Raw genomic sequence first — 17,252 nt, 5'->3', positions numbered from 1 at the left:
TACATTTCAGTGGCCCTCCCATAGGCGTACTTTACATTATTATTTCCATTTTGTGTTATTTTATACTTCTACTTCACTTGGAGCCAATTTCTTTCATTAATGAGCTACTTTTATTTTTTGGGAGTTGTAGATATAGTAGTGCTGCAATGACTCTAAGTACTTCAACGCATTTTCTTTTCAGCTTTTATGCCATTTGAATCAATGGCCTTATTTTTACAACAGCAGGTGTAATAACAAACGAATGTTGCTCTTAATTAAGAGAGTGCTCTGTAGATCTTTCTACACAAGTAATGTTTACTTGCTAGGCCAGAAAAGCCACTAGCATGGCCCTTTAATACATGTAAACTACTGCAGCAGCTTTAAAGTATGCTGATTCATGTGTCAAGGTATAGCTACAATAGTCGGTTTTCTCCTTTAAAAAGGTTTAAATTTGTTTTTAAAACACGAATTTAACATTAAAAAATAAGCTAACCTCAGATATGAATTTGGGGGCGGGGACACCAAACTTTATGGGCCTAAATATGAGGGATTGATGGCGCACTGACAAATAGGATTGAAATCTGAGGCTTCCCGACCAATCAGAAAGTGAGATCTGGGAGCAGGGTCCGCCCACACACGTAATTAAATCCACACCAGCGTGGTGCTGGAACTGTTTGGAGTTTGCGTTGAAACAAGAACGCAGAGGGCTAGGGAGCTGTGCTCAGCCTCGCATCCTTCACGGCCACCTTTAAAAAGGAGAGAGAAAACAAACACGCTCCAGCCCGGCAAGTTGTAATGAAACACACTTTAAAGTTGGCTCGGAAGCCGTGGGAGTTGACGTAAAAGTGACTTTTTGAAACTGGAGCTGCTTCCTCCTTCGACAACGGGGTGAAATATCTCAACATCCTCACAAAGAAACTTTGCTTGCTAGGCTGCTAACTCGCCACACAAGCCAGCAGCAAGGAGACCAAAAAAAGTATGCTCAGCGGCGAAGACGAGAACACAAGCTCGTATTGACGTTTTACTGGTCGAGTTATAGTGGTATGTGCTCGGACATGGCCTCTGAATGACTCGCCTTCAGTTTTCTAACGGTTTTTCTTCGAGTAGTCATCACCAGCACCAGAGGAGAAAGAGCCGCAGCTGGTTAACTTTAGCCAGCCACCACCATCACCAGAGCGCCCCCACATCTCTACCAGGCAGGACAGCCACAGCTAATAACAGTCATTTAGAGTTAAGTGGACCCAGATTTGACACTGTAAAGATGTCCGGTCGAAGTGGAGCTGGACACACGAGGGGTGCTGCTTTGGGTCCACAGCCGCTGAAGGCAACTGTCCCATATCAGCTGGCCAGCAAACCGAGACCCAACAGGATAGATGGGAAGCCAGGTATGAGCTCAACACCTTTTTCCACCTTGTCCTTTCAAGTTTAAGACCTCACGTAGTGTCACGATAGGTGTAGAAAGCTGGGTACGAGTTTCTGCAGTCCTGCGCAGTTGCAGAGCAGCTTTATCTGCTAGTTGCCCAGTAGGGCATTTGCAGACTTTAGATAAGATGTTCAAACTTGTGATAGCAAATTCTCAGTAAAAGAGGGCAAGTTGGTAGCCGGATCCAAGCATAATATAAACTGTCTTAATCAGTAACACGAGCTATAAAATATGTTTTTATTGTGTGTGTGTGTGTGTGTGTGTGTGTGTGTGTGTGTGTGTGTGTGTGTTTTAAGGGAAACTTTGCTACTTCTATATTAAAGTATTCAAAATCTGTAGTTATAATTCTGAAATTTAAAAAATGATCAAATATATTTTATAATTTCTCCTTGTCAATCAAACTGACTATTTGGTGTTTATAGGGTAATATCCAGATATTGGTAGCCCCAAATATAAAACTATTTAAGTATTTTTAGCGTCTTAAAGAGCATTTTTGTCCATTTTTAAGAGACCCTACTGTCTTTTTTGTATCATGTGTAGATGGCTGTGACATGAAGTCTCTTGATGCTTACTGTCAGTACGTTAAAACCTTTAAAATAGATTTAAAGGCCAGTGTGTGTGAAAAGTAGCATTACATGTGTGGCTTTCTGATGTGAAGGTGAAAATGATGCAATGCGTTTAAAATAAGTGTCTGCCACTACAATGCTGCAAGTTTCCTGAGGAAAAACCGATTAGTGTGGATTATTTTTAAGCTTTTTATAAATAATAAGAAAATATCTCTGCGAAACTGACAGCTAGAAAGGCCAGATCCCACCAGCTGAGCCCGGGCATGAGGCGGACGATGTCTCTGGACGCCATCATCGGGCCGTACCTGCAAGGACACTGGCCCAAAGAACCAGAAGGCCCGAGCTGTGTACCCCGCCAGGACAAATCCACCCAGGTCAGCGCCACAGGGAATAATGCTTTCAAGTGTGGGAATTATGAGTGTCAGAAAAATGAATGGAATGGCATTTATCAATGATGCTTCCTCAATTTAGAGCTTTTTTTTTTTTCTTTTTTTTTTATGTTTCTCAGTTTTGTTTTTGGGGTTTTTTTTGGGGGGGGGGGAATAGAGGTTAGGTCACATCACAAGATTAGCTTGCACTTTTTGTAGCGAAATAAGTTGCTCTGAGGTTGAGGGAGGGTGGGGGTAGGGGGGTGTCCGGTGCTTGCACAGCGATTACAGAGTGAGAACTACAGCCGCGACAACAGTCCCCGAAGTCAGCTGACGAGGCCTTTTTGGCTGCACCCATCCTCTCTGCTCCGTGCAGGCACTCGCCACTGCACTTTGGTTGCCCACATCCTCCCTCCCTCCCTCCCTCAGTCTTTGTTTTTCAGTTTCTCCTGCTCTTTAGCTCGTCTGCAAGTTTGACAAGTCTGTGGGTGTGGATGGTGCGATGTGGCTGCACGTTGGCCTTTTAAGCATGAGACGTTGATCTGTACTAAGTGTGAAACCAATGATTAAAATATGTGAAGTGTTGCTGTAATATTTCATGTTAAACGTGACCTGTTTAACGTGAAATATTACAGCATGATTTATGCAATTGCTGTTGGCTTGTGTGGTGCTTTGGCTCTACTGAGGAGATGTGAGAAGTAAAATCATGAAAGAGAGCTCCACGTTGCTAGCCACATGTTTTTGATGGTGCCTTCAGGTGACATCAGACCATATGTGGACTTGGGATGGCAAAGCTGCACACTTCCATTGTGCAACCCTGGCTGCTGCTTAAAGCAGAATCTGCTGCGTTTTAGGTCATTTGCTACACAGAGAGAAGGATTATGGGTATGCACTTGATGCAGATGCGCTCTTGCAGTCCTACAAAAAAGCAATCTCCTGTAGACTGTCAGGAAAGGTGCTGTAAATTGCCTAAGAAGTGAGCTTAGACAGAAAGGGACAGACGGTGAAGTTTATCAGATGGGAAGGAGTAAAAAAAAAAAACTAACCAGTGACCAAAAAAGCCAACTGTGGCTGCAGTGGACAGTTTTCACTTCAATACAAAACATTTCTTCCTGTGTTACGAGTTCGATCTACTCCGCAGCAGGGGCTAAGCTAAGTAACAGCAGAACCCAGAAGAGTAGCCCCCCCCCCCCAAACAAGTTATTCCGTATAATTCTGACACTGCCCCCTGGTGTCAGTACACAGTTAAAACATGAAAGCAGGTCTGCAGCTTGAGGTGCAAGTTTTCATCCAGCTAAGTACACAGTATCACAGATCGTAGTTGGTCCGCCCTCTTGCACTATGCCATTTAAGTGCAGCTAATGATTTGTGCAATGATGCAAAAATAACAGCGAATTACCACTGAAGAAGCAGAAGCTGTGTGATGTCTGCGCTGCCTGCTTTTACAGTTCTGGGTTGCTGGAATTTATTATCTTGTGCTGTGAATACTGTGTGAAATATTTTCTCATGAGATGTTTTATCACACTTGTGACGTGCATCTGGAAACAAATGGCATATGTAATGGTCTCTAATTGTGTCTGGCTTGCACTGAAGGCAAAGAAACCACGAAGTATTATAAGAAATGCAAATTTTGAAAATGGCCTCAATCTGTAATTAATTGAGTCATTATTGCTTTAAGTACATAAAGAAACTGTACACAAGGCTCTATAGCTTTCCCTTCATTTTGCATATATGATCATATGACAGCTTTAGACCAAACCCTAAAAATACTTAATAAAATGCATATTAAAGACATGTGATTGCATATGAAGAACATCAGTTCTCATGGCTGCTTTCTTCCCACCGCAGACCCCAGACTCATGGTCCGATAGATCCCACAGCCGGCGAGGAAGCAGCAGCCACAAGCGATCAGCATCATGGGGCAGTGCTGAGCATCTGCGAGAGGTCAGTTCAACTTTTGATTGCGCAACATGCATTTGTAATGCCTGGATTTGCTAAACTTGATGCTTTTTTTTTTTTTTTTTTTTTTTTAAATTAAAAAGGGCAAGTTCTTGAAAAAGTCTTGACTTTTATTGACATTGTTGAGCAACAGGAGACTGAGGTCATCTGCAACGTTCCCCTTTTTATACTTTTTAACGAAGCCTCACTTCTCATGATCTCACTGAACATTGAGCCAACATAAAAAACATAATAATAAAATCCTTGTTTGTTGATACTAAGCGTTTGACATGTGGGATTAAAGGACTTCCTTTGTGTGTTTGCACGTAGAGGTTGATTAACATGTGTTTGTTTCAGATCGCTAAACTAAAACAACAACTGCAGCAGTGCAGCAAACCTGCAGTCTCGGGGGCACATGACAAAGACCGTCAGCGGGGCTATCCTCAGGGGGGCCGTAGCCTTGGAGCTGCTCAGGTACCTTAGCATCAGCAGACACAAGCACACTGAATGAGTTGAGGTTTTAGTGCAGATGTCTCTAGAAATAAATTTAGGTGTATTTGTTTTTTCTTCTGTACCGTGTATGGACACCTGTCACTGATTTACATTCACAAGAGCGCATTACTAAGCTATGCAGGTCTCTGCAGGAAGTGAATGAAATAAAACACTGAGGAAACGGGAAGATCACTACATCATGCTAGCTTCTGCTTTTCAGATTGTAATGCACGGTTCTGCTTTTCAGCACAGCTGGTGTGTGGTCCCACACTCCACTGGGCTGTGGTGATTTTTTTTTTTTCTCTCCTCAAATAAACCAAAGTGGTGATGAGACAGCCCCATGCAGTTTATGAAAACACTTGTTAGTTTGATTATCAGCATTGAGCTTGCTGGATTTTTGAGATGTCTGAAGCAAATGACTTTTTGAATGCCTGTGTGCTCTCAAAAAGTAAGAAAGTTTCAGTTTTCTTTGTTGCTTTTTTGTTGTTGTATTTTTAATGGTAACAATTAAAAAAAAAAAAAAGTACATTTAGCCTGATGTTTTTGGAAAATATGGAAATAAAAGAATTTTTAGCTTTTAAAAAAAAAAAAAAAAAAAAAAAAAAAAAACGTCCTGGTGTTTGGCTCTTAGGTGTAGTGCAATAAAATTGTGTTCACTTGTTTATGTGCTCAGACTCAGCCTATTCCCATCCCCCCTGCTCCCCTGTCTACACTGGTCCCTCCCCTGCGCTGCAGCGTGGAGGGCCTCAACCAGGAGCTGGAAGGCATGTTCATCAGCCAGTCACTACATCCATTACAGAGGGTAATTATCACCTACAGAGCCCACACATGCTTGTTTACACAACATGGACATGTGAAGATGTTTAGGCATTGTTTTATTTGCAAAGAAAGGCGGGTTTCAGAGGTGGCACATGTAGTTTTCTGCTGAAGTAAAACTTCTGCGTTGGCTGATTTTCGTTTAATTAAACGTTCTAAAACGTGCAGTTTCCTGTCTCGACAGCTGCTCGAGGTTCCAGATGGTCATCGGGCTCCGGTGCCTCTGCAGAGCTGCAGCAGTGGATCTCAGAGCGACCCCCCCACCACGCCCCCGCCATCGTCATCCTCCACCTCCTCCTCACCCTGCTCCTCTCCCAACTACATCTGCACCTCTCAGCCCAACTCGGATGCTCCTCCAGACCTGCACCAAGGTTAGTTTGTCAGACATTTTAGATAAGAATTTAGACTTTTATAATGGTGAGAACAAACGTGAAAGTATTGATTTGCTGACCACTTTATTAGGTATTAGGTAGGTATTAGGTATTAATTACCTTAATTGTTCATGGCATAAATTCAGTGAGGTGCTGGAAACATTCCTCACATTTCGGTCCACATTGACGTGACGTGTTAAACGCATCAGGGGATGGTACACTGGTATTTAAGAGCTGAAAATGGTCATGAGCAGTACTTGGGTAGTCTGTGGTATTTAAACAATGCTCAGTTGATACCAAGGGATCCAAAGTGTGCCACAGAAATATTCCCCCTACACCAACCGGCATGTTGTTACATCATACATGCAATGGATACACACCCTGCCATCTGAATTGAGACTCTTCAAACCTGGCAAGGTTTTGTTGGGTTTTAAAAAAAAAAAAAAAAATCATTTATTGTCCATTTCTGGTGAGGCTGTGTGAGGTGTAGCCTCAGTTTTACTGTTCTTAGCTGCCAGGAGTGGCACCCGGTGTGGCCTTCTGCTGTTGTAGCTCCACTCTAACATGTTGTGCATTCAGAAATGTTCTTCTGCATACTTTGGTTGCTTGAGTTACTTTTGCCTTGCTATGTTCTCAAACCAGTCTTGACCGTTCTCCTGATATTGAGGTGTTTTACCCCAGAGAACCTCTAATCACTGGTTGTTTCATTCTCTCATTTTCAGACCCTTCTTTGTAAACTCTACAGATGGTTCTGTAGGAAATTTCAATAAATGAGCAGTTTTCAAATTACTCAGACCAACCCGTCCAGCTAGAACAACCCTGCCACATTAAAGTCACTTAAACTCAACTTTGTTTCTCATTCAGCTGTTTGAACGTCAGCAGGTCATCTTGCCTAAATCCACTGAGCTGCTGCCTTGAGATTTGCTGATTAGATAACTGCATTGATGAGCAGTTAAACTGTGTGTTTTTAAAAAGTGTCTGGTAAGTGTATTTCTAGCAGACGCATGTAGACATAAAATTGCAGCACTGATGTATAACTTTGTGGTGGTTTCAGTAACGCAATTCAGCTCTGCCAAAAATATGTCTGCAAAATGCAAATATGGCATGACATGTGTTCTTTATATTCACCATGGAAGTTATTGTTTTTTTTGGTGTTGGCTTGATGGACTAAAGAGTTGTAGTTGTCTTAGTTTATAGTAACAGTTTCCCTCTCACTTATAATTTCTTTATAGGTTCTTTCTGACATTGATCATGGACTTGGCAAGGAACATATGAATTAGGTGGCATCTCTAGCTGAGACCTTGAAATTTGACTTCCTTTAGTTGTGCATCAGGAAATTTATAAATTGATTTCTAAATGTCAAAAGAATGCAAACTGCTATTAAGGTTTTAATTTCTTTTCAGTCCTTTGTTTATTCTTCAAATTGAATCTCAATTTGGGGAACATGGGTGAAGTGAAACCCTATCAATAAATGCCTAAGTGATTGTTAGGGAGTCTGTCCCATCCCCCCCAAAATCCTGTGTTTGTAATGTACTGCGTGCCAGCAAATTATTACTTGATGATCATCACCACATTGTCTGCACAAGCCTTTGAGTCCAGAAAGGACTTCAGACATAACACAGTGTATCTAGGCTTGGAAAGGATGGGCTCTAGCTGAAAACTTCATAATGTCGATCAGTCATAGCCAGAAACCAAGCTGAAGACAGTTTGAGAGAAAATGACAAGACAATGTTAAGGGGGTGAGGTTGATAAGAAGTGAGTAAACAGTTTCTGCCCCTCAGAACATTCAAATCGTGTGTGTGTGTGTGTGTGTGTGTGTCTAGATCGATAGATATATCATTCTCACAAATATGTTTTCTCTCCTATTTTCAGGCTCAACAGACAGTGGGCTTCTGTCTCCGTTCCCCTCCCAGAATGAGGCTGACCTTTCTCCTCTCCTGAACGCCTCATCTCCCGGGCCCAACAAAAGCTGCTGCTTCCAGAGAAAACCTCCAGAGGGCTGTGAAAGGGTGAGAGTGTGGGAGGAGATCAGGTAGGTTTTTATTCATTTTGCTTTGTTTGCATGCTAGAGGGAGACAGATGAATCACCTCTGGATAATGAAATATAATTAGACAAATACTGTATACTCCCTGTCATTTAACACGGTCAGCATGTAGATGCCCTCTGGTGGTCACATTTAAAAAAATAAACACTAGAAAAACAAACTAATTCAGTGTCTTTACCCAAAGTTGAATGTGATTTCCTGCATGACGTCATAGTTTTTAGTTGAGTCAGTTTACCTTGTACTCTGTTAGAGTGAGTTAGTGGCATTAACTGTAGATGTACGAACAGACCCCCTCAAAGCAGTTTGTTTGTTCAGCTTGGGAGTTTTGTTCTGCCAAACCGACAAGTTGATGATGTTGCAACACTTCATGTTGTCAGCACTAAAGCATTCGAAGTCCTCCTTGTTTTTAACTTGGTCTGAATCTTACAGTGTGAAATTACTAGTCGTTACTCATTAAAAGGAATCAACAATTACAAAACTCTGTTGCCTGGTATTTTAGTTTTTCTTTTCTGGTGGGTCCGTGACTTCTAGGGGAAAATTTTGGCTTGAGTAAAGCCTCGTGCATGTTGACATGTAAGCACAAGCAGCGACTACAAAGATCAGGGATGTCAAACTCATTTTACATTGTGAGCTGCATAAAAGTCACTCTGATCTTAAGTTTGCTGGACCAGTGAAACTTCCCTTTCTGTCAGTGAAAAGAAGTTTAACCACATTTAATCCCAGAGATATCTTAACATTAAAAAAAGAAGTGCAGAGTCAACATGTCTCAATTTTTCCACATGATAAAGAAATGCTGCTGAACTATATGAAAGAAATCTGACTGTGTGCACTGAATGTAACCAAACTTTTTGCATCACTTTTATGGACATAAGTTTTTCTTCTCCTTTTCTTCTTTAGCTCTCCACAGAAACCCACGATGGCCCTCATCTCCTCCTGCCCCGACCCCAACAAGGTAAACTTCACCCCCTATGGGGGTTCAGCCTTTTGCCCAGTCAGCCTCCCTAAGCCCCTGCTCCCCTCCATGGACATGTTTTTCAGAAGCTTTGGCTCTCCAGCAAGCAACTGCTTGAACCAGGGAACAAGCTCCTGTCAGATGGTCTCCTCTAACACCTGGGCTGTTCGTCCAGATCCTCCTGCAGCCACCACTGTGATGGGAGAAAGTTCTGGAGAGGGGCTAGCTTTATAAAAACGGCTCCAGGTCGTTTATTTGGAAATGAACAGAGTGGTCTGGGACAGATGTCTAGATTTCTTTTTCTTTTCTTTTTTAAATCTTAGCTCATTCTTTTGCCACACAGGTACAAACAAATAACATTGTTGCCCTTTTCAGCCATGCGATGGCATCACTAATGTTCATTAGAGCTTCATTGAGACTTGTGCACCCCTGCAAAAGACTTGAATTTATATTTCCAGCATCAACTCTAGTTGAGAGCAATCATAGTTTTAAAGGCTTAAATCTTGCACAACCACAAATGGGTCATCTGTTTGTGCTGCTGGAGCTTCCCCTACAACACAACACTGCTGCAGAGAGCTGCTTTTGAATTAGGCATGGCAAAAAATGCTTATGGGAGGAATAATTGAGTGTTTATACAAACTAGTAACAGATAAAGTGCTGTTTATGTGCTGCTTGTTGTTATCTAGGATGCTCCGTAGTGAGCTGATCAGCAAAAAAAATAAATGCATGCGAGCCATTGTAATCAGGTATTCACTCGTCATGTGGAAAGTGATGGATAAATGTTAGCAAATCTGAGACTTTCAGATGCAGCGAGATTAAAGGAAACCACTGGATGTCTGAAAAGGGCTTGATGTTGAAGGTTATTGAGAAAATGAGTCACAATGCAAAGGAGAGTGCTCCGAGTTTCCTTAATTGCAACACTTCTAAACTAAACAAATTTAGTTCTGTTATTACCCAAAGATATTTACATTTGTCTTAGCCAAAAATAATTGAGACACTGTGCTGTCTTACAGCAGCACTGCTCACTTATTTTTCTGTAAACTTTCACTTGATTTGTTTGACTGACTGCTCACTTCCTGCACAGTTATTTTCTCAAAGACGCCACAACAGTAACTTTGTTGATACTGTTCCTTATTTTTAAACTGCATCTGTTTAATTATTTTTTTTCATCTTATCAAAGATATTTATCTGCTGTTCACTTATTTCCTTGCACCAGTCACTAGTGTACGAAGCGTGACAAATCAGTGGGTACTTTGTTTTTACCTGATTTAAAGGACAACATGAAATGACATTTTGGTTGTTGTAAAGGGAATTTTGTAGATGTAGAAGTTCAGGTAGCGTCAGCACCTAATGGCTTCATCACATGCATTCTTGCTTTACGAGTAGTACTTTCTTTTTTAAAATGTCTTGTTTACTTGCAAAAAGGGTTGCATGTTGTTTATTGACGTTCTAGATCTGTGCCTGATGGTACGTTTTAGTTTTGAGGTTTCACTGCCTAGTTGACTACCTAACCAGTTTTAGTGGTATAGACTTGTCGTCCTCAGTTTCCCTGATCATTTTGTTCTGCCAAGCTGACAAGTTAACGATCATATAGTTTTATTTTCTCGCAGACATGTTTGCACAAGTTGAACTACTACTTTTGAGTCGCAATTCTTATTTTTATGCTCACTTTTGTACTTGGTTGTATATGTATGTGTAGTGATGTCTGTTTTTTACCCTTTTTCCCCAAATACCTGCTACATAAGCTAAAAAGGAAAAAAAAAGACCCTTGTCATTTTTAGTTTTGTTCTGTCAGGCAAATGTCACATGTATCGGGTGGATTTTTATGCACTTCCAGCAGAGGGTGTTACAGAGGAGAGGTTTCCTCCATAATTTAGCCTCTGATAGTTCTGTTTGCATGTGAACTGAAAGTTGACTATTTTGATCTTTTGACTAACATCTCCTAGTTTTAGCATCTTGAAATGCTGATGGACTGAAATATTCTTATTCCAAATAATCAAAGATTTTTTTTTTTTCTTTCCCCGGTTGTGGATACTGGGAATGTTATCTCAGGTTCTGTGTTTTGTCTACATAAATACATGATGCTAGCATGTCTTCTGTGTTTATTACATTCATTTTAGCATTTTAGCTCTTAGTGCTTTGCTTTGAATTCACCACACAATCTATGCAGCCATGGTGTTAAAGAGCAGACCTATTGGTGTGAAGTCCCGTGCGTATACTGCCAAGTTTTCATTTCTCCTACAATTAAGAAGCTACTTTCAAACCTTGTGCATTCATCTAGTCATACTGGAATATTTGTTTCTAAATTGGGTAAAAGAAAACACTAGAAAATCTTATAATGGTACCGTGTGTCATTATGTCACCATACACTGGAATCTTCACTATTTTCTGGGGCAGGGGAATTGAGAACTGCCTGACTAAGACGTGTAATTTCCTCTTGTCTTGAGTCACATTGATTTCTTCAGTCGTTACCTTTGACTCACCACAATGCTTCTCAGTTTTTTTTGTTTTTTTTTGTTTTTTTTCCAGAAAGCTGATTATTGGTGGCACAAACATTAAAGTTTCAGCAGTTTGGTTCATTGTCTCAAGATACAGTGCTCAGCATAAATGAGTGCACCCCTTTACATTTGTCAGAAAACCTTTAGTTTCCTTTCAGAATCAACATTTTCTATGAGATACTATAATGCAAAAATACTCCCACAAATGTGGGTCATTGATTGCAAACAAGATTTGTTAATTTGTTAGGAAAATCCTTTTTTTTATTTTTATTTTTTTTGTGTGTGCAGACTCATTCAAGCCCATGTTGCAAAAATGAGTACACCCCAATTAGTCTAAGGAGAAAAGCCACACTTAAGACTACAAAATTCGAATTACCAGGTATTCAACCAAAGGTGAGTCTAATGATTCATTTACGAGGTGTCCAGCAGACAGGTGACCATAAAAGGGCATTACTTAACAAAGAAAAGCCCTTCCCGTTTCATACTGCCAGCAATGGCTCCACATGGAAGAGAAATGTCACAAAATCTGAGAAAGGAAACAATTTCTTTACACAAAAAAGGTGAGGGCTACAAGATCAGCAAAGCTTTACATAGCAGTCAAAATACTGTAGCAAAAGTGATCATAAAATGTAACAAAGATTGAAGCGCAACTATCTTAGACATCCAGGCCGTCCACAGAAGTTAACATCTCAATGGGAGCGTCTCCTGATGAGAAGGAAGGGTTGAAGAAATCACCATGCAAGTTCACTGCAGTTAGCTAAAGCAGTAGAAAGCCAAACTGGAGTGACTGTTTCCCGTGACACCATACGGCATACACTGCAGAGGAATGGCATGCATAGGTATCGTCCATGAAGGAAGCCTCTCCTAAAGCCCATGCACAAAAAAGCACGCCTAGAATTTGCTAGGGCCCATGCTGAAAAAGATGAAGACTACTGGGACTCTATACTCTGGAGTGATGAGACAAAGATCACTGTTTTTGGAACTAATGGTTTCAAAACTGTATGGTGTCATAAACGTGAGGATTTCAAAGACAAATGCATGGTGCCTACAGTGAAACATGGTGGTGGCAGTGTCCTTATGTGGGGCTGCATGAGTGCTGCTGGTGTTGGGGAGCTGCATTTCATTGATGGTATCATGAACTCAACAATGTACTGCTCTATTCTGAAGAAGAAGATGCTGCCATCACTCCGTGCACTTGGTCGTCATCCACTTTTCCAACACGACAATGATCCAAAACACACATCTAAAGCTACTGCTGCATTTCTGAGGAAGGACAGGGTGAAGATGATTGAATGGCCAAGTATTTCTCCTGATCTGAACCCAATTGAACACCTGTGGGGAATTCTGAAGCGGCAAATTGAGCATCACTCTCCATCCAGCATCCAGGCTCTAAAAGAGGTTATTCTTGAAGAATGGAAAAAGATAATGTTGCAATATGTCGCAACTTGTTCATTCCGTGACTTGATGCTGTCCTTGAAAATCACGGTGGTCATACAAAATACTAGATGTAGTAGTTTGTGTTGCGGGGTGTATTCATTTTTGCTTCATCCAATTTTAGTAAAACTGAAGATTTTGTGATCTAAGTTATATTATTAACCTTAATTTCATGTTATGGAGTTAAACAAGTGTTCAATAAAACTCAGCCGTGTGAAAATTTTGGAAATTGTTCTTTTGTTCATTGAGCTACTGATTTAATTTGTGCTTTTTGAAGGGAGTGTACTCATTTATGCTGAGCACTGTATCTGAATGTCTACATGCACCGAGTTGCTGTCATGTAATTTCCTCATTACATATTTGGTTAGTAAACAATTGAACAGGTGTGCCTGAAGAAGTCACTGAAAATATACACTTTGTAAACCGATCTTTTCATGAGCTTTGCTCTGCATCTGTCACAGAACTGAAAGTGAAACCATTCTGAGCAGTTTGTGACCTTTTTATTTAAACTTTTTAAGGATGTTTAATGTAACTGTAAATCTAACCTGAACCAGATAACCTCAGACAAACTGTAAACACTTCCAAATCCCATCGCAGCTAGATAAAACAACATCACGTGCTGATACTGTCATGGTCCTGGGTCGGTGACCCAGCGCTTTAAGTTTATTATTATCATTTTCCAATTTATTATCATGATTATTATTATTATTGTTTGAGTTCTACGTGTTATATTCGGTCTGCCTCTGAGTCTGCGTCTGTATCTGCCTGTCTATGGTGTCACCCCGTCTGTTTGTGAATCTGTCTGTTTAGTTCAATGTCTTGTCTGGTTCCATGTGTCTGAGTTTCCTGTTTTATTGTGAAGGTCTGTGTCGTATGTGAGTGTGCTCAGTTACGTTTCCCCTGTCTCGTCAGCTGTGATTTCTCCCAGGTGTGTTCCCCTCCTGTCTCTCATCCCTTGATTACTGCCATCTGTGTATTTAAGCCCTGTGTTTCTCTGTGTCAGTGTCGCGTCGTACCCTCAACTTGCTGTGTGTTTGTAATGTCCTGTCCTCCAGCACCTCGGTTTAGAGTTTTGTTTTTGTAAGTTTTATTTCGTGAATCATTCCTCCAGCAATAAAGCTGCGTTTTCAGTTTATTCCCATCTCCAAGAGTCCTGCAATTTTGGGTCCACCACTTCTGCTTGCCTGCCACACAGCCAACCATGACAGAATCTTTAGTCATCATATATCTATATATTTATATATCTATATATATATATCTATTTATATCTATATATATATATCTATATATATATATATATATATATATATATCTATATATATATATATCTATATATATATATATATACTATACTATATATATATAGATATATATCTATATAGATATAGATATATATATATAGATAGATATATATGTATATATGCAATATATATTAGATATAGATATATATAGATATAGATATAGATATATATATAGTATATATATAGATATATATAGATATAGATATAGATATAGATATATAGATATAGATATAGATATATACTATATATATATATATATATATATATATATATATATATATATAGATATATATATATATATATATATATATAGATATATATATTATATACGTATGCATATATATTATAGATATATATCTATATATCTATATAGATATATATCTATATCTACCCCCCGTAGCGCTCAGAGATATGAGCCCAGGTAGGGGGTTCGCACAGCTGCTGTCGTTGCATTGTGGGATTGGCTGACAGTAGCGCGTGGAGGTGGGGTGCAGTTCAATTGTACGTTCAGGCGTGCAGGAAACTGCAGGAGATCCTCCGGAGAGGCGCGCCTTCAGCCCGCAGATATTCACGTTAACGGAGCCGGTCAGCGGGAGGACTGTCCACCATGTCTTCATTCTTTTGGGTCGTCGCCAAGCAGGTTAAGAGCCACCCAGCTGTAAGTCTCAGCCACTCGTTTTATTTTTACGGTCGTTATTACCAGCCTGTAACCAAGGAGACGGTGACATTGAAACGTGCCTATCAGAAGCTTGAAGCTGCGCGCGCTCCCGTTTCCCCCAAGATCTCTCCTTAATTACCTGATGTGGGATCAGCTGTAAAGGCTCAGGAAAACAGTTTTTGTGACTTATCCACACACTGACACCCTAAAGTACGCATTCGTAGAGTATTTTACTATTTATAAAAGCAAAAATAATTTCATATACAGCTCTGAGTGCGGAAATCTCAAATTCCTCGACAGACTCACAGGTTTCGGTTAGAAACATTGGTAGAACATTTTCACGTCACTACATTCTTATTGTTTTAATCACTGTATTCGTGTAATCCCGTGAAAGCTTTTCTTGGGTTTTTCACCCGCAACCTCCTCATGACAGAGTTCGTTTTTGCGCTCTGGCATCCGCAGAATCAGACAACCGCATCACCTGCTCCTACTGAGCGTGATACACTGATACTGTTGTTACTGAAATGTTATAATGATGATAATCTAAAGGTTCAAATCTGTGTGTGTGCGCGCGCAGGGGGGGGTCGCTTGTTTCACGTCACCGTGCGTCTGTAGCCATGCGAAAGGGTTTGTGGTGGCAGCACGTATAGCGGTGGAGTAGTTTCCATATTAGCTTGAGTGAAGGCCAGATAAAAGCATGTGAGGGTTTCTTTCTCCAAGGACGACGGTGTGAAAGGGTTTGGTTTGTGGCAGCCTCCATATTAATAGACCTCTGGATGGAAATGCTTTGTCCCCCTCCTGCTCTGTGACTGAGCAGCCTGTTGCTCCCTGCTGGTGAAAACTCTTCATTGTTTAAACAATCCTCTTATGTCATGAGATAACAATACCAACATGGAAATTCTGTGCATTTTATACATCATAGACTGTTACTATATAAGTAGCACTGCCTCAGCAAGGCTTTTTGAGGACAACTGCACATTTTTACCCACAGCAGCCAGGTGAGAAAGTGGCCCTGGTATTATTAATAGCTGTTAGACACATGCAACTGGCCACGGGGTCAAAGTGTGGTGATATAAGCAGGGACAACAACTATTTGCCCTTATCTTAAAACTTAATAAGACACATTATGTCTTGGTAATGCACAGTAGGAAAAACTGGACTCCTACACGTGGTTTGTAACAGATGAAATGCTGAATAAGATCTAAAAGGACGCAGATAACAAAGATATATCAACGTTTTATAGATCAAACATAGAAACATACTCTTTAAGGCTCCACACTGGAAGTCCTGCAAGATCTGCAGCTGCAGAGGAAAGCAGTCCGTCTTGTCTGTTCCCATCTTTTATGTCTGCAGTTTTAGTTTCTGACATCTGGTAACCTAATCTAGGACTACCACTTCCAGTCAGAGAGCAACAGATTTACACAGATTTATAGCAACTTCTCCTCCTCCATCCTAAACTCAAGAAGGAAAATGTGCCTAACATTTTTAAAACTCTGTATATTGTTCTCTTCTGGTTTTGCTCCACTGGCATTGATAAAGCAATAGCTTTATTGACTGATTGATGCCCTTTCTCCAAAGCTGATCCCCCTGTTCATCTTCATAAGTGGAGGGGCAACCATGAGTGTGTTGGCCCTGACCAGGGCGGCTCTGAAAAACCCAGACGTGTCGTAAGTATCTGAGACGATTTAAACTTATAGAAAACCGGGCGTTTTCACTTTCCTCGGTTACTCGGGGATGTGTTGTTTCGATCACGGCTTTTCCTCTTGTCTTCAGATGGGATCACAAGAACAACCCTGAACCCTGGAACCAAATGCAGCCCAATCAGCAGTACAAAGTACGAGCCGTTTTTCTTAATCCTTTAGGTCAAGTTATAGAGCAGGCATGTTTCTACAAAGGACAGGCCATAATTTTCTGTTATCTTGCGTCAAAGTCCATATCTCAGCAGTCATATGATAATGCATATTTGTTTTTATGTGTGTCCAGCTTCTTGCAGTAAACATGGATTACTCCAAACTGAAGAAGGACAGGCCAGACTTCTAAGCCATCCGTACGAGGAGCCTTTGCACTATTGTTTTTAAAAATCAAACAACCTATGACAGCAAATGAAAGTTTATTTCCAGTGTGCTGGGCAAAGGGATCATTCACCTATAAATGACTATGAATAAAACAGACAACCACCTGTTTTACTGATTGTTGAATATAATTATCAGTTTGCTGCCATAAATTATTAAAGACTATTTAAATCTTTAACGCCTCCCTTGCATGCTTATTACAGGCAAGAGCTGAGGGGAAAGATTACAACACATCAGAAAATGTGAGAAACAAGAATGTGCTCTTTTAGTGGTTTACAAAGAAACTATATTAGAATTTGAGACAATGAGAACAAGTGCCACCTGATGTTTGTTTATATA

General features: G+C 40.5%; 2 protein-coding genes across 2 annotated transcripts; both read left to right on the top strand.

Annotated features, from left to right (window-relative positions):
* The first annotated feature begins 624 nt into the window (after positions 1-624).
* Positions 625-11,687, top strand: LOC102293841 (protein FAM117A). The gene is made up of 8 exons (XM_005947426.3): positions 625-1,364; positions 2,197-2,342; positions 4,185-4,280; positions 4,632-4,748; positions 5,440-5,568; positions 5,767-5,953; positions 7,826-7,985; positions 8,896-11,687. Exons 1-8 carry the CDS (start codon positions 1,046-1,048, stop codon positions 9,182-9,184), a joined length of 1,443 nt encoding a protein of 480 aa, XP_005947488.1. The 5' UTR covers positions 625-1,045; the 3' UTR covers positions 9,185-11,687.
* A 2,950-nt stretch (positions 11,688-14,637) lies between these two features.
* On the top strand, positions 14,638-17,088 carry LOC102293558 (cytochrome c oxidase subunit NDUFA4). The gene is made up of 4 exons (XM_005947425.3): positions 14,638-14,841; positions 16,420-16,508; positions 16,615-16,675; positions 16,825-17,088. Exons 1-4 carry the CDS (start codon positions 14,791-14,793, stop codon positions 16,879-16,881), a joined length of 258 nt encoding a protein of 85 aa, XP_005947487.1. The 5' UTR covers positions 14,638-14,790; the 3' UTR covers positions 16,882-17,088.
* The last annotated feature ends 164 nt before the right edge of the window (positions 17,089-17,252 follow it).

Source organism: Haplochromis burtoni, unplaced genomic scaffold (assembly GCF_018398535.1).
Source record: "Haplochromis burtoni strain Fernald_Lab_line unplaced genomic scaffold, NCSU_Asbu1 Contig_531, whole genome shotgun sequence".
In the NCBI taxonomy this organism is placed as follows: Eukaryota; Metazoa; Chordata; class Actinopteri; order Cichliformes; family Cichlidae; genus Haplochromis; species Haplochromis burtoni.
This window is presented reverse-complemented; position numbering and strand designations above follow the sequence as displayed.

Bases quoted from the DNA above. Each gene is read 5' to 3' on its own strand.
- LOC102293841 (XM_005947426.3), top strand. From the start codon at position 1,046: ATGACTCGCCTTCAGTTTTCTAACGGTTTTTCTTCGAGTAGTCATCAC. The intron at 1,365-2,196 runs GTATGAGCTCAA...CGAAACTGACAG, and splicing joins CAGGATAGATGGGAAGCCAG to CTAGAAAGGCCAGATCCCAC. The intron at 2,343-4,184 runs GTCAGCGCCACA...TTCCCACCGCAG, and splicing joins GCCAGGACAAATCCACCCAG to ACCCCAGACTCATGGTCCGA.
- LOC102293558 (XM_005947425.3), top strand. From the start codon at position 14,791: ATGTCTTCATTCTTTTGGGTCGTCGCCAAGCAGGTTAAGAGCCACCCA. The intron at 16,509-16,614 runs GTAAGTATCTGA...TCTTGTCTTCAG, and splicing joins CTGAAAAACCCAGACGTGTC to ATGGGATCACAAGAACAACC. The intron at 16,676-16,824 runs GTACGAGCCGTT...ATGTGTGTCCAG, and splicing joins AGCCCAATCAGCAGTACAAA to CTTCTTGCAGTAAACATGGA.